We start from the raw sequence: 13,327 nt of genomic DNA, 5'->3' as shown, positions 1-13,327 counted from the left end.
TTTTTGAAATGCAAACCTCCTAACGATAGATGATAGATCCAGATCTCCCAGTTCCTGGGAGAGGGATTAACAGCCTCACTTTGGTGGGGGCCTTGCTATGATATACTAAACTACCTCAGGTCAGTAACAGGCGAGAAGCTTGTTTCTCCCCTGGATATAAGCCAATAAACCATAATAAAGTTAGGATGAACTAGACAGGACTAAAGACGGCGGATTTTGAAATTTTTATCTTGAAAACAGGACAAGGGGTTGTACCTGCTTAGCTACCTGTAGAATTGCTTGTGTGAAACTGAAGGAAAACAACAACAACAACAACAAAAACACCTTATTCAAAATGAAGTTGGGGGACATCTGGCCAGCTTAGTGGGTAGAGCACGTGACTCTCCATCTCCATGTCCTGAGTTCAAGCCCCACGGTTGGTCGTAGAACTTGATGTGGGGCCACGAGCCTACAGGTCAAGAAAAGAATTCTTGAGATATTCTGGGTGCAAAGAGGTGCTTTATTATAGCAGGGGACAAGACCCGTGGGCAGAAAGAACTGCACTTTTGCTGTATGAAGCGGGCGGTTATATGCTTAATGCTCAAGAGGGAGGGGACATGCAAGTATTAGATCATAAATGTTTTCTTTGAATTTCTACTCATAAACCTCTCAAGATTTCTCTTATCATTCAGTTCGATATTAACTACGGGTAGGTTGTACAGGCAGTCATGAGACCCTTTAAGAATGTAGCAGCCGTGGGACACCTGGGTGGCTCAGTCAGTTAAGCTTCTAAGTCTTGATTTCGGCTCAGGTCATAATCTAACGGTTCATGAGTTCGAGCCTAGCATGGGGCTACTCGCTGACAGTGGGGAGCCTGCTTAGGATTCTCTCTCTCCCTCTCTCTCTCTCTCTCTCTCTCTCTGCCCCTTCCCAGGTCGCGTGTGTGCTCACTCACGCTCTCTCTCAAAATAAATAAACTAAAAAAAAAAAAAAAAAAAAAAAAAAAAAGAATATAGCAGCCAGCACGTATTTTAGCCTCATCAGAATTATGTAGGCTTTGGATCAGCCTTCCAGGCTAAAGTTGAACATTTTCTGTTTTATCCCTCATCAGAGCTTACAAAAAAAAAAAAAAAATGAAGTTGGGAAGCCAGAGTGGGGGAGCTCTCATATCCTACCACTCCTTACAGCCTTTTCCAGAACCAGCAAGAGACTTAAGTTGTATTTGCAAGAGGCAAGAGCCTACCCAGCAGGAGATTTTCTCCTCACCCAGCAGGAGCCCGGGTCAATGTGAGACTGGCACAACTCAGCCAATGAGAAGCCCCTATGCTTGGAACCCCCAGTTCAGTCCAATGAACTCTGTTTGTAACAGCCATTCTCCCAAGGCCCCCTCTTTTCCTCTATAGAACAGCGGTTCCTCTCCAGCCTTACATATAATTTTGTCAGAGCTTACAAGTCTTAAGTAGTATTTCTCTGCTATTCCTGAATAAACCTATTTCTGCTGGGAAAAAATAACTGACACTGTTACTCTCATTTTTAATTTATTTTTTTCAGACCGAGAGAGAGAATGAGCACGAGGGAGGGGTGAGAGAGGAAGTGGGGGAGAGGAAATCACAAGCAGGTTCCACATTCAGTGTGTAGCCCAACACAGGGCTTGCTCCCATGACCCTGAGATCATGACCATCGCCAAAATCAAGAGTCGGATGAGCGCCCTTAACAGTTTTATTCTTTAAAAAAAATATTTTTGGGGGCGCCTGGGTGGCGCAGTCAGTTAAGCGTCCGACTTCAGCCAGGTCACGATCTCGCGGTCCGTGAGTTCGAGCCCCGCGTCGGGCTCTGGGCTGATGGCTCAGAGCCTGGAGCCTGTTTCCGATTCTGTGTCTCCCTCTCTCTCTGACCCTCCCCCGTTCATGCTCTGTCTCTCTCTGTCCCAAAAATAAATAAACGTTGAAAAAAATACATAAATAAATAATTTTTTTTAACGTTTATTTATTTTTGAGACAGAGACAGAATGCGAGTGGGTTGGGGCAGAGAGAGACAGAGGCACAGAATCCAAAGCAGGCTCCAGGCTCCGAGCTGTCGGCTCAGAGCCTGACGCGGGGCTCGAACTCATGAGCAGTGAGATCGTGACCTGAGCCGAAGTCGGGCGCTCACCCGACGGAGCATCCCGGGCGCCCCAATGGTTTTATTCTTAAGGTTAACATCTGTAATGTACATACCATTCTGGTTTAATGCTTCCAGTAATAAAGTCTGTTTTCTGTCTCTATCACCTGGGTGGGGGGTTTCTGCATTGGAAGAAGATTTTTGTTTTTCCACACCAACACACCCACCGACAGCATCGTGCGCCTCGGGAGCTACATATCCTCCACACATCTACCTTACTGGCAACTCTTGGACATCATGCGACACTTCACACCTCCCACATCACCTCCAACCGTATGGCCCCTGACACCTCACCCGCGCCACACCGCACACACAGTACAGACACAAACACACACCCAGCAGGTGGTGCTGTCTACCAGGGGACAAAGGCACCTCGGACCCAGTAGACGGGACTCCAAGGACCTCGCAGTCCCAGGAGATCTTCAGCCACTCTTGGTAGCCAGGCTGAGGGCACAGAGATTGCACCAGAAACCCTTTGGCCAGCCTCGAGCCCCACCTCGAGGCCACTGCAAACTAGGGAGGCAGAGGGTAGACCTGAGGACTTCCCTCAAGCCTCCTTCTTCTCAAACCTTGTTCAAGAGCTATAAGTCGTCCAGCCCCTGCCAAAAAATTGGGTCCTGTGGATGTGGAGAAGCTTTGGAGTGTGACTTCCTCCTGGGCAAGGCCCTACACCGGAGGAAGCCTCCGTGCAAACGATCTTGGTGCCCTCTGGCTCCGGGCACACGGTAGGCCCCTAATAAATGCCGAATCATAATTAATATTCAGCATGCTTGCTATATAACCGTCATGAGCTTTACATCTAAGACACATTAAGGTAGGTAAATCACCGCTATTTTACAGACCTCCGAACCACAGCACAGAGCTTGAGTCACACAGCTAGAGAGGGGTGAGCTAGGGTGCAAACCCAGATAGTCTGACCCTTTAAAAAAAGAGGAGGGGGGACGCCTGGGTGGCTCAGTCTGTTGGGCGTCCCATTCTTGGTTTGGGCTCAGGTCATGATCTCACGGTTCCTGAGTTCCAGCCTCCCGTCAGGCTCTGTGCTGACAGCGTAGAGCCTGCTTGGGATTCTCTGTCTCGCGCTCCCTCTCTGCCCCTCCCCTGATCTATTTCTCTCTCTCTAAATAAATGAATAAACTTAAAACAAAAACAGATAGTCCGGGGGTGCCTGGGTGGCTAAGCCGGTTAAGCATCTGAAATTGATTTCAGCTCAGGTCACGATCTCAAGGTTCATGAGTTCAAGCCCCGCGTCAGGCTCTGCACTGAGCACGGAGACTGCTTGGGATTCACTCTCTCTCCCTCTCTCTCTGGCCCTCCCTTGCTTGTGCGCTCTCTCTCTCTCTCTCTCTCTCTCTCTCTCTCTCTGTCTCTCTCAAAATAAATAAAATAAACATTTAAAAAGTTTAAAAAAAAAAAAAGAAAGAGAAAAGAGCAGATGGTCTAATTCTGGAGCACTGGGCTGGAAGTGGCACTCCTCTGTTTCCCAACTTCTGTCCACACTTCCCAGGAGCGGCTCCAGCCTGTGTGCTCTGAATCCCAGGGCTTCCTGCGTTGTCCCTTCACTCCTCCTTCCCCACTTATTTCTGGAGCTCCTGATCTTTGCCGTCTCCCGGCTAGGTACCAGGGGCACAGAGAAGACCCCGGCATGGATTTGCCCTCGAGAAGGCAGGATGTTTTTACCCGGAGTCACGTGCTCGAATGCTTCAGGCACAGGCAGGAAAGTTCAATGGACTGAAGCAGGTGGATGAAAGGTAATAGGGAAGGGTGGGGATTATGGCGATTTGGAGAGCTTCTTTTGACTGAAGGGTAAGGTGGGTGTTTGAAGGCTGAGCTGGATCTGGATTTCTTATTCTTGCATTTTTTTCTTTGCCACAGAAACTCCATTCCAAAATGGATACCCCAGGTAATGCTGGAGGTACATATCCCACCTCCCACACTCCAAACATATACTATGCAAGATATAGGAAGTTTGCTTTTATTTTGAAGATTTTGTTTTTAATTTTTTTAATGTTTATTTTTGAGAAAGCATGAGCAGGGAAGGCGCAGAGAGAGACGGAGACAGAGAATCCGAAGCAGGCTCTGCCCTATCAGCGCAAAGCCCAGTGTGGGGCTCGAACTCACGAACCATGAGATCATGACCTGAGCTGATGTCGGACACTCACCCGACTGAGCCACGCAGGCACCCCTAAATATTTTATTTTTAAGTAATCTCTACATCTGACATGGGGCTCCGTAATCAAGAGCTGTGTCCGCTACTGACTAAGCCAGCCAGGCACCCCTCTTCTTTTTTTTTTAATTAAAAAAATTTTATTTATCAAACAAAATTTAATGTTTATTCATTTTTTAAGAGACAGAGAGAGACAAAGCACAAGCAGGGGAGGGGCAGAGAGAGGGAGACACAGAATCTGAAGCTGGCTCCACGTTCTGAGCTATCAGCACAGAGCCTAACGTGGGGCTCAAACTCATGAACTGCGAAATCATGACCTGAGCTGAAGTTGGCCACTTAACCAACTGAACCACCCAGGCACCCCTAAAAAAATTGTTTTAGATGTTTATTTTTGAGAAAGACAGAGTGTGAGCTGGGTGGGTCAGAGAGAGAGGGCGAGACACAGAATCTGAAGGAGGCTCCAGGCTCTGAGCTGTCAGCACAGAGCCTGACTTGGGGCTCGAACTAATGAACCATGAGATCATGACCTGAGCCAAAGTCAGATGCTCAAGTGACTGAACCACCAAGGCACGCCTTCTTCTTCTTTTGAAAATAGATATCTGAGCTCAACAGCAACACAATCTTCCTGGTGCTTGAAATAAAGAAGGAAATCAAAGCCACAATGCTGAGAGGCGGCTGAAGTCTAGCACTCCACGGGGACACCGAGATCCCTAGGATTGGGGTTTTCATACCCACAAGGGGACAGAGGTCAAGCTGAGGCCCCAGGGACAGCAGAGAAAGGAAACTGAGTGTCTTGCCCAAAACCAGGAGCTGAGAAAGGGCTGGGCACAGAAGACAGAAAAAAATCCACCCACGGGCCCTGGGATGCAGAATGGAAGCAAGTCACCCAACAGACAGTGGAGGGAAAAAGTCACTGCTGGCCCCCAGGCAGTGGGGCCCAGGAAGCTCAGGAGAAACATGAAGAAGTCAAAGAGACCTTGACATCACCATGGGGAAATTCAACCCATTATACAGATAATGGTAACCACACCATGCCCCCTCCCTAATGCTATTAGACAGTCGGGGAAACTGAGGGTCCCTGAACTTAAGTAAGTTACCTAAGGTCAGTTAGCAGGAAGTACTTAATTTCTCCATGACTCAGGCTTCCCAGGTGTAAACAGAATAATTTTAGCGTCCCTCCCTCAAAGGATTGTTGTAAGGATAAAATGAGATGCTACCTGTAAAGCAGTTATTAGCACAATGCATGGCACAGAATAATAGTGTTAACACACAGAAAGTAAGTTGTAAAGGTTGACAGATAAAGAAGGAAGACGGTCTCGAAATAACAAGGCATTGCGAAGAAAAAAACGGGTACATTAAGCGAAATTCTGGCAATAAAGTGTGTAAGTACTGAAAACGCTAGTCAGTCTTCTATAGCACATTGAACCTTCTGGAGCAGGAGAGGGACTGGGTCTCCAGTCTGGCACGGGGCTCCTCTGCCTCCGTCTCTGTCCCTCCCCCACTTGTGTGCCCGTGTGCGTGCGCACAGGTGCATACGCTCTCTCAAAAATAAATAAACGTTAAAAAAAATACTTTTAAAGATTAAATGAGTTAACTGGTGTTGGAACATAGGAGATGCTCAGTAAATTTTTTTTTATGTTTATTTATTTTTGAGAGAAAGAGCGTGCGTGCGGTCAGGGGAGGGTCAGAGAGAGAGGGAGACAGGATCTGAAGTAGGCTCCAACTGTCAGCTCAGAGCCCAGTGCGGGGCTCGAACTCAGGAACCATGAGATCATGACCTGAGCCGAAGTTGACGCTTAACCAACTGAGCCACCCGGGCACCCCAGGAGATGCTCAGTACATGTCAGCGATGAGTGCCAACTCCTGGATGGCTTTCTCTTCACTGGGCACCCCCAGCTGCTGAATGAATGGTGGCTAAACTGGATGAAGAGAGCGGCAGGCAAGTGAGGGCAACAGATGCAGGCCAAATCACAGGAGGGAAAAGGCCCCATCGTACCCAGGATGCAGCTCTCCGTCCTCTGCTGGATTCGAGAGGGGAGTACACACATCGTCACCTTCCCTCCCCCTCCCATACAAGGGCATTTACATCATAGGATTAGAAGAAGTCACTGAATTTATTTGGAGTAAGTAAAGGGAGCCAAAGTTTCATTGGTGCACACACACACACACACACACACACACACACACACGTGCGCTCACACACACAGATATACACATCCGAGTCAACGCTGCTCCAGAAGTCGACACTGTCTGCTTGGGGTCCCAGATTTCAGAATCCAGTATGGATCTCGGGGGCCTAAGGAGGCCCAGGCTATGTAGAAGAAATGGTGACGAGGAGGTTCCAGGAGCCCTTCCCCTGAACCCCAGGCCTCGGGAAACCTTTCCCCTCTCCCTCCCCGAGGACCACATCCACCCCTACTCCTCCCCCGCTTTCTCCCCCTTCCTTAGAGGGCATTTCCCAGCTCACCTGGAAGGAATCACCTAGTGCTCCAGGTGCCCATGCGGCCCCCTCCTCCCCATGCTGGTTCTGGCCCATTGGGATTGTCCATGTTCTCATAAGAGTCTGCATCTGATTAGGACCGGGAGGAGTAAGGTACAGGTGGAGACAGAGTAGACTGAGAGGGGGTAAGTCTCAGAGGACAGCAGGGACAGCAGGAGAAGCACCCACCTTCCTCATGATTAGGACCCGGCTGGGCCCGAAGGGAGCGGAGCTGGGGGGCTGCATACAGGATCCCTCTCATATCCTCGTAGGACTGGGACCCTGCGTGGGCAGGAGAGTTGGGAGGCCTAGCGCCATGCTGGGGGCTTGGGGAAGGGAAGTGTGGCCTGACATACAGAGGGAATCTGAGAGGCAGAGGAAGGTGGAAGGCTTGATCCGTGGGTACTAGGAAGGAGTGATTACGGTCAGGTATGGATTAGATTATAATCCATGTCAAGAACCCAACCGGAAGAAGTCAAAGTCAGAGTCACAGTCATGAGGAGGTTGTAGAGACAACTGGGGTCAAAGCTGCCGTTTGCGCTGGGGCTGCAGTGAGGTGGAGGTCAAAATCCAGGCTGGAATCAGATTGGGATCAGAGCTGATGTTCACAGTTGGGGATGGGGTAAATACTGGGATCAGGATTGGGGTGGAGGTTAAGGTTAGGAGTCCATCTAAGACCAGGATTAGGCCTGGGGTCGGAGTCAAGGTCAAGGTTGAGTGTGGAGTCAGCGCTGAGGCCAGGTCAACCCAATCTGGGCAAGGCAGGAGGGTCCCTAGCCATTTCTCACCAAGAGAGGTTGCCTCCCTGCTGGGATCCCAGGCAGACCCATGGGGGCTCAGGAAATCTAGAGAAGGAAGAAGGAAGTTATTCCTGTTGGCCTCCAGGTCACCCCCTCCACACACACACCCACATTACCCTGACCATCCTCACACATACCTGCTGTCCTGGCGACTGGCTGGGCCAGCTCTTCATCCTCGTTCTCATAAGACTCGGCTGCTGCAGGAAAAAAAGAGAACTCCAGAGACCACTCCTGCCCTGTAGGGGCGCCACAGCCCTCTGGGTCCTCCCAAGTCGCTGAGGCCCCGCAAGGACCCCAACTGACCGCTGGAGAAGGAGTCTTCATCCCCGGGACCCAAGGCGTCGTCCTCAGGGTTCTCATAGCCGCTGCCATCTGGTGGAGAAGGAAGGGGGTCCAGCGAGGGCCCAGAGCCCGCCGCTGAGAAGGTGGGGCAGCCGCGGGGAGCGCAGTCTTACCCTGGGAGAGCTGGTCCTGCCCGAGGTTGGAGTCATTCTCGTAGAACTCGGAGCCCTCCTCACTGTCCGGCTCCTCATAGGCTTCTCCTTCCTCTTCTTCTGGGCCTGGGGTTTGGGGACACAAGTGGGAACCGAGTCACAGCCCCCGCCCCCCCCGCTCCAGGCCCCGGTCCACTCTTCCTGACACAGACCGCTCCCACACGCTCCACGTGGGGACCCCTGCCCAGCCCCGCAATCACCTGCTGGTGGCGGGCTCCGGGGCCCCGCGGCTCCGACCTCCTGTACGTCGCTGCGCGGGTTTCCGTACGACTGGACGGCGGCCCCCAGGCCTGCAGCCCACCTTAGGGCGCGTCCTGGCGGGAGGAACGTTGTAACGGGGCGGGAGAAAAGAGATGGGGGCGGTCAAGGCTAAGGGTCTGCGAGGCTGGGCAAAGGAGAGGAAGCTGCGGGCTCGGCGGGGCACTGGAGGCTGTGCCAGCAGGGGGCGTGGCCTACGACTCCCGGGAGCTGCTGCTCTCGGAACTGGACCTCGGGGCCCGCGTCCTGGGGGCGGGGCTATTAGCCCTGGGGTACCGCCACGGCGCTAGGGGCGGGGCTCCAATCTGGGCGGGACCCCGCGCCCGGGGGCGGGCTTTTTCCTGAAGGCGGCGCTCGGAGCTCGGGAAGGCCGGGCCCTCAGGGGATTGGAGTGACCGGGGAAAATGGGTGGGGTTCTAGGAGTCAGAGAGCGGGCGGTGCCTCCTACCCGTCCCAGAGGTGGGCGTGGGAAGGGAGAGCACGTTCCCGTACTGATTCTGCGCCCCGCTTCCCGGGGAAGGCGTCACTTTGAAGAACCTGGCGAAGGAAGAGGAGTTGCACAGTGAGGCCAGGCCGTTGGAAGATAAGATGTAGCCACTTGTGTTTAGCTCCTGTGTTCTGGCACAGCCTATTGAGGGGTTTGGGATCACTCCAAGGAGGTCTTCACAGAGGAGGTAGCTTTGGAGCTGGGCTTTGAAGCTTGGGCAGTATTTCAACGGTAGAGAAGGGGGAAAGACGTGCTGAGCAGAGGAAACAGTAAGTGCAAAGCATAAAGCAAAAGTGCAGGAATGGGAGACTGCGGGTGCGCTCGCATCATTACCTTCTGGTGGGATCGGTCATTCGCTTTCTTTTCTTCCTGAGGATCAGGGCTGGTGGGAGTTAAGAGGAGTGATCAGAGGAGGCAGGGTGAAGTTTTGCGGGGCACCGGGGAGGCCACTTGGGTCCATGGAGGGGATGGGACTTCAAAATCCAAGGGGCCCGGTAACTTTGGAGGGCGGTTAGAGGAGTTGGGGACAGGACTGGAGGCCTGTGGGGAAGGTATGCGAGGGGAGAAAGATGGTTGGTTGTCAGACTGGCCAGTGTTGGCTGTCCTGAGGAAGATGGGGTGGGTTAGACAGATGGGCTGGGGGACACGACTCACCTCTTCGAAGATGAACAAAGCTCACCAGGGAACCCAGGCAGATGATCAGATAAAGTAATGGCACAACGGGGACTTTCCAGCCACCAGCCTCCAGCAGCCAGTGTCTTACTGATAGGGAGAAGCAGGTATGAGACGAGGGCCCCAGGCTGGCATCCTGCCTCCCAGCCTCGGGACCTCAAAGGACCGTAAATCTTGGGAACATGAGCAAGACACAGGTCCTCAAAATCACAAGCCACAAGGAGAGCTCTTCTCCCTCCCTCTGAGGTCACAGACTGTGCCCCAGAGCCCGACATGGGGCCTGGGGCAGAATCTATTGAACAAACCATGACTATAGTTAGACTCTATGTTAGGATTAAGGGGAGCATGTTAAGGACAGTCATTTTCAAAGTGAAGGACAGAGTCAAGTTCACAGGGTTAGAGGTGGGAAGCCACAGTGTGATGGGAGTGAAAGTTGAGGCTGAGTTTGAGAACTGTGGTTGGGGTACCGCAGGAGGATTGTATTAAGGGGGACAGAATCGGCAGAGCGCTTGTGACTGGGTTGATGGATGGGTGAGGAAAAGGAAAGGTACCCAGGTTCCTGGCTTTGGCCTGTGGGCAGGTGGTAGTGCCCTTCACTTACACAGGGACACCCAAAAGACTACACTCCAGGAAGATGTGGGGTTTGGCTTTGTGTCTTTTGAGCCTGCAGTGTCTGTGGAACCTCAAATGGCAGTTCCAGGAAATGGCTGGGTGTGAGGTGTATGGAGCCCGGAATCGAGTCACTAAGGCACGGTGGCCTAAGGACCCATGGGAGTAGAGGAGGGCAAACAGGAAGAATGGGTAGACCAGGACGAGAGGGTGCTGACGGTGCAAGAAGAGGCCTCAGAGCTCCAACGGTGAGGACTGGGGAGGAAGGAGGACCCTGTCAAAGCTTATGGGAAGGAGCAACCAGTAGGAAGAGAAGACCCAGAAAAGTCGTGATTTGGAAACAAGGGGGGACGGAGATGGAATCAGTGTTCAGTATGGAAGCTGGGGTTTGGGAAGAGTCTGGTACTAGCTCTCAGGTTGGGGCGCCAAGGTTGACTGGCTTCCAGTTGTTCCCAGTAGCCCCACACGGGTGCCCCACAATTGGGAGAAACTCTACCTGACTGGGCAGTGACCTTCAGCTGCATCTCGATGGTCATGTTGCCATGGTAACAATGATAGGTGCCAGCATCTTGAGCGGTCGCCTGGGGCAGCAACAGAACAGCCCCTCCCCTGAGGGTGTCTAGGACCCACATCTCTCTGACCGGGGCATCCTCCCTCAGGTTTAAGTGCAGCAATGAGATGTTATGCTTCTTGGGGCGCACGAGGGTCCAGGAGATGGGGCCTCTGGCCACGGAGGCAGGGGGCACCTCACAGGGCAGCCAGAATGTGGAGCCAGGGGCCACGGTGACGTCTGGGGCAGGGAGAGCCAAGGCTAGGAAAGTGTAATCCTTGGGGTCTCCTCCCTGCGCACCCTCCGGGTCCCAATCACCATCCCGCCTCCCTGGCACCCCCACTCCCTGGCATCTCCCCAGCACCTTACCTTGGTTGAGGCTCTGGTCCAGACCGCCCCTGGGCGAGGCACAGTCAGGGTCTGTCTCCCAGATCTCAGGGTGGCCTTTGGCCCACACGTACAGCTGGGAGCTTGTGGGGTAACCCTCTGAGGACCTGTTCCCCAGGCCACAGCCTGGGTCATTTAGGTATGAGGCATTCCAGCGGAACAGCTCCCCTGGGAAAAGACCCAGAACCAGATACAGACACATCCAGGAGAGGAAGAGAGACAGAGAGGGACAAAGACCCAGAGAGAGCCAGAGAGAGAAACGGAACTCAGAGACAGACAAGAGTGAAAGACATCTGGAACAGCTCAGGGTGGAAGTCACGAAGCCACAGGAGTTTTTAGGAGCCACCTAAAACCAGCTGCGTGCCTGTCCCGCAGACCCTCCGACCCCTCCCTGCAAATCTGTCTTCACTGCCGGACCATCCTCCATCCGTGGGGCCTCCCTCTTCTCATCCACCCCTCCCTGCCCTAGCCCAGACCTCACCGCTGCCCTCCACGCTGACTGTCCAGCCAGACTGCCAGGCCTGCTCAGAAGGGGGCCCCAGCTGGCACACGTAGAAGCCCCCCATCTGGTCAGAGACGTTGAAGATGAGGAGCTGGAGGCCCAGGGGCCCCTTCTGGATGCCCAGGTCTTGTGAACCTGGGTCCAGCTCTGACTGAGCCCCCTGAAACCAGGCCTGCTGCTCAGGGGGACCATCTGAGGGACCTTTGAGGCATGGCAGCTCAGCTTTGCCTCCCTCTGAGGAGAGAGAGAGAGAGAGAGAGAGAGAGGAACTCTTAGCCCCCTTCATTCCTCGCACTGGGTGATAACCCAGTGAACCCACAAGCTGGAAGCGGATGAGCTCAGAGTCCTTCCAACCCCTCTCTGAGTTTTACAGATAATAAAATGAAGGCTATCCAGAGAGGATAGTTACTTGGTCAAGGGCACCCCGGCAGACCCAAGTTTCCAGCCCCAACTCCTTCCATCTGTACCCTTTGGACGTACCTTTAGCCTCCACCAGCAGTGTTTTCTGGGGCCTGACTCCCTCAGGGGTGAGGAAGAGGAGGAAGAAGAGGAGAAGAGGAGGTGGCATGGCGGCCAGGCTCCCCGGGGCACCCAGCTTGGCCGCGCGGTGGATGCTGGGGGCAGGTGGGGGCCTGGGGGGCACTGAACCATGAGTGTCTGTGGGGGCGGGCAGGCGGGCAGGCAGTTCCCCCTCACACCCCCCGGGGAGGAAGGGGTGGTCACGCCTCCAGTCCCCTTCCCTTGGCACCCCTCCGGACCCACAAAACCTGTCTCTACCCTGACACACTTTTATTTTCATCCCGACACCTCGCACCATGTGAAATGAGCTTATTTGTGTATCCCTTTCTGTTCCTCCCACTAGAGTATAAGCCCTCAAGGCAGAGACTTGGTCCTGCTCACCACTGAATGCGCAGTGCCCTGGGACCGTCTTGGCACATCGCCGGCACCCAATAAATATTTGTTGAATTAAGTGGCTCCGGTTTTAGGGGCTCCCTCCTTCTCCCCCTCCCTCCTTCAACCTCAGGCTCTAAATCATTTCCCTTCACACACATACCCCATTCATTCATTCAGCCGACACGCCTTGGGCCTCCTTCCCACTCTGTACAGCTGGCCCGTCACACGTACTTTGGGATCTGGCAGACTTGACTTTGAATCCTCCCCGTCTACCACTTGGCTAAGTTCCTTCATTCATCTAAGCCTTAGTTTCTTTCTCCGTAAACTGGGGACAGTGATAGCACGATGAAAATCCTGTTTGTGAAGAGGCAACAGGACAGCATGCGTGCAGCATTTTTCGCCTGGCGCGTAGTAGGCCCTCAGTTAGTGAGAGGCAGCATCAGCCAGCGGCCAAGGGCGAGTGCCAGGTTGCTACTGCAGCTCCCGCACAGCAGTCCTGAGAGATGACTGGTGATCAGTGCCCCTTTGCTTCCTGGGGAAGAACTTGGGAAGCCCCTGCCTGCTTCAGCTATGGAAGGAACCCATTTAGAAGTGGGGAAATTGAGGCCCCCAAAGGGCAGGGTGTCGCCTGAGATCACACAGGGAGCCCTAGAACTCGGGAATCCTAACTCTTAATAAATCTGTGCTTCTGCCCCCCCTCCCACCCCGTCTCTCCCCTCCTTTCCTCTTCCTCCAGCTATCTGTCTCTCTGCATATGTGGCTGTGTCTCCACTTTCACTCTGCAGTCACTCAGGGAAAGGGGCCAGGGACCCAGGAGATCTGCTTTCTCAGTTGCCAGTTCCCAGGCTCGTCTCGCTGGGCGGCAGCTTCCTGTTTGCTTCAGGCGAACCCC

General features: G+C 53.4%; 1 protein-coding gene across 8 annotated transcripts; it reads right to left on the bottom strand.

Annotated features, from left to right (window-relative positions):
• Positions 1-6,398: 6,398 nt before the first annotated feature.
• Positions 6,399-12,182, bottom strand: CD19 (CD19 molecule). 8 transcript variants are annotated; one of them, XM_006942207.4, is made up of 15 exons: positions 12,022-12,182; positions 11,521-11,775; positions 11,022-11,207; positions 10,599-10,892; positions 9,476-9,583; positions 9,155-9,203; positions 8,783-8,871; positions 8,277-8,390; positions 8,038-8,142; positions 7,886-7,954; positions 7,720-7,779; positions 7,571-7,627; positions 6,972-7,064; positions 6,771-6,872; positions 6,399-6,614 (listed from the first exon to the last, which is right to left on the bottom strand). In XM_006942207.4, the coding sequence occupies exons 1-14, from the start codon at positions 12,107-12,109 to the stop codon at positions 6,781-6,783; spliced, it is 1,659 nt and encodes a 552-aa protein (XP_006942269.2). In that variant the 5' UTR covers positions 12,110-12,182; the 3' UTR covers positions 6,399-6,614; positions 6,771-6,780. The 8 variants fall into 8 exon arrangements, with proteins under 8 accessions (XP_006942269.2, XP_044903759.1, XP_003998787.2 ...); XM_045047824.1 differs by having other exon boundaries at positions 6,399-6,599; XM_003998738.5 differs by having other exon boundaries at positions 7,720-7,776.
• Positions 12,183-13,327: the final 1,145 nt, after the last annotated feature.

Source organism: Felis catus, chromosome E3 (assembly GCF_018350175.1).
Source record: "Felis catus isolate Fca126 chromosome E3, F.catus_Fca126_mat1.0, whole genome shotgun sequence".
In the NCBI taxonomy this organism is placed as follows: Eukaryota; Metazoa; Chordata; class Mammalia; order Carnivora; family Felidae; genus Felis; species Felis catus.
The sequence above is the reverse complement of the archived record's forward strand: the minus strand, read 5'-3'. Positions and strand labels throughout refer to the sequence as shown.

Bases quoted from the DNA above. Each gene is read 5' to 3' on its own strand.
- CD19 (XM_006942207.4), bottom strand. From the start codon at position 12,109: ATGCCACCTCCTCTTCTCCTCTTCTTCCTCCTCTTCCTCACCCCTGAG. The intron at 8,872-9,154 runs GTAATGATGCGA...TTCCTTCGCCAG, and splicing joins ATGACCGATCCCACCAGAAG to GTTCTTCAAAGTGACGCCTT. The intron at 7,780-7,885 runs GTCAGTTGGGGT...TTTTTCCTGCAG, and splicing joins TGAAGACTCCTTCTCCAGCG to CAGCCGAGTCTTATGAGAAC.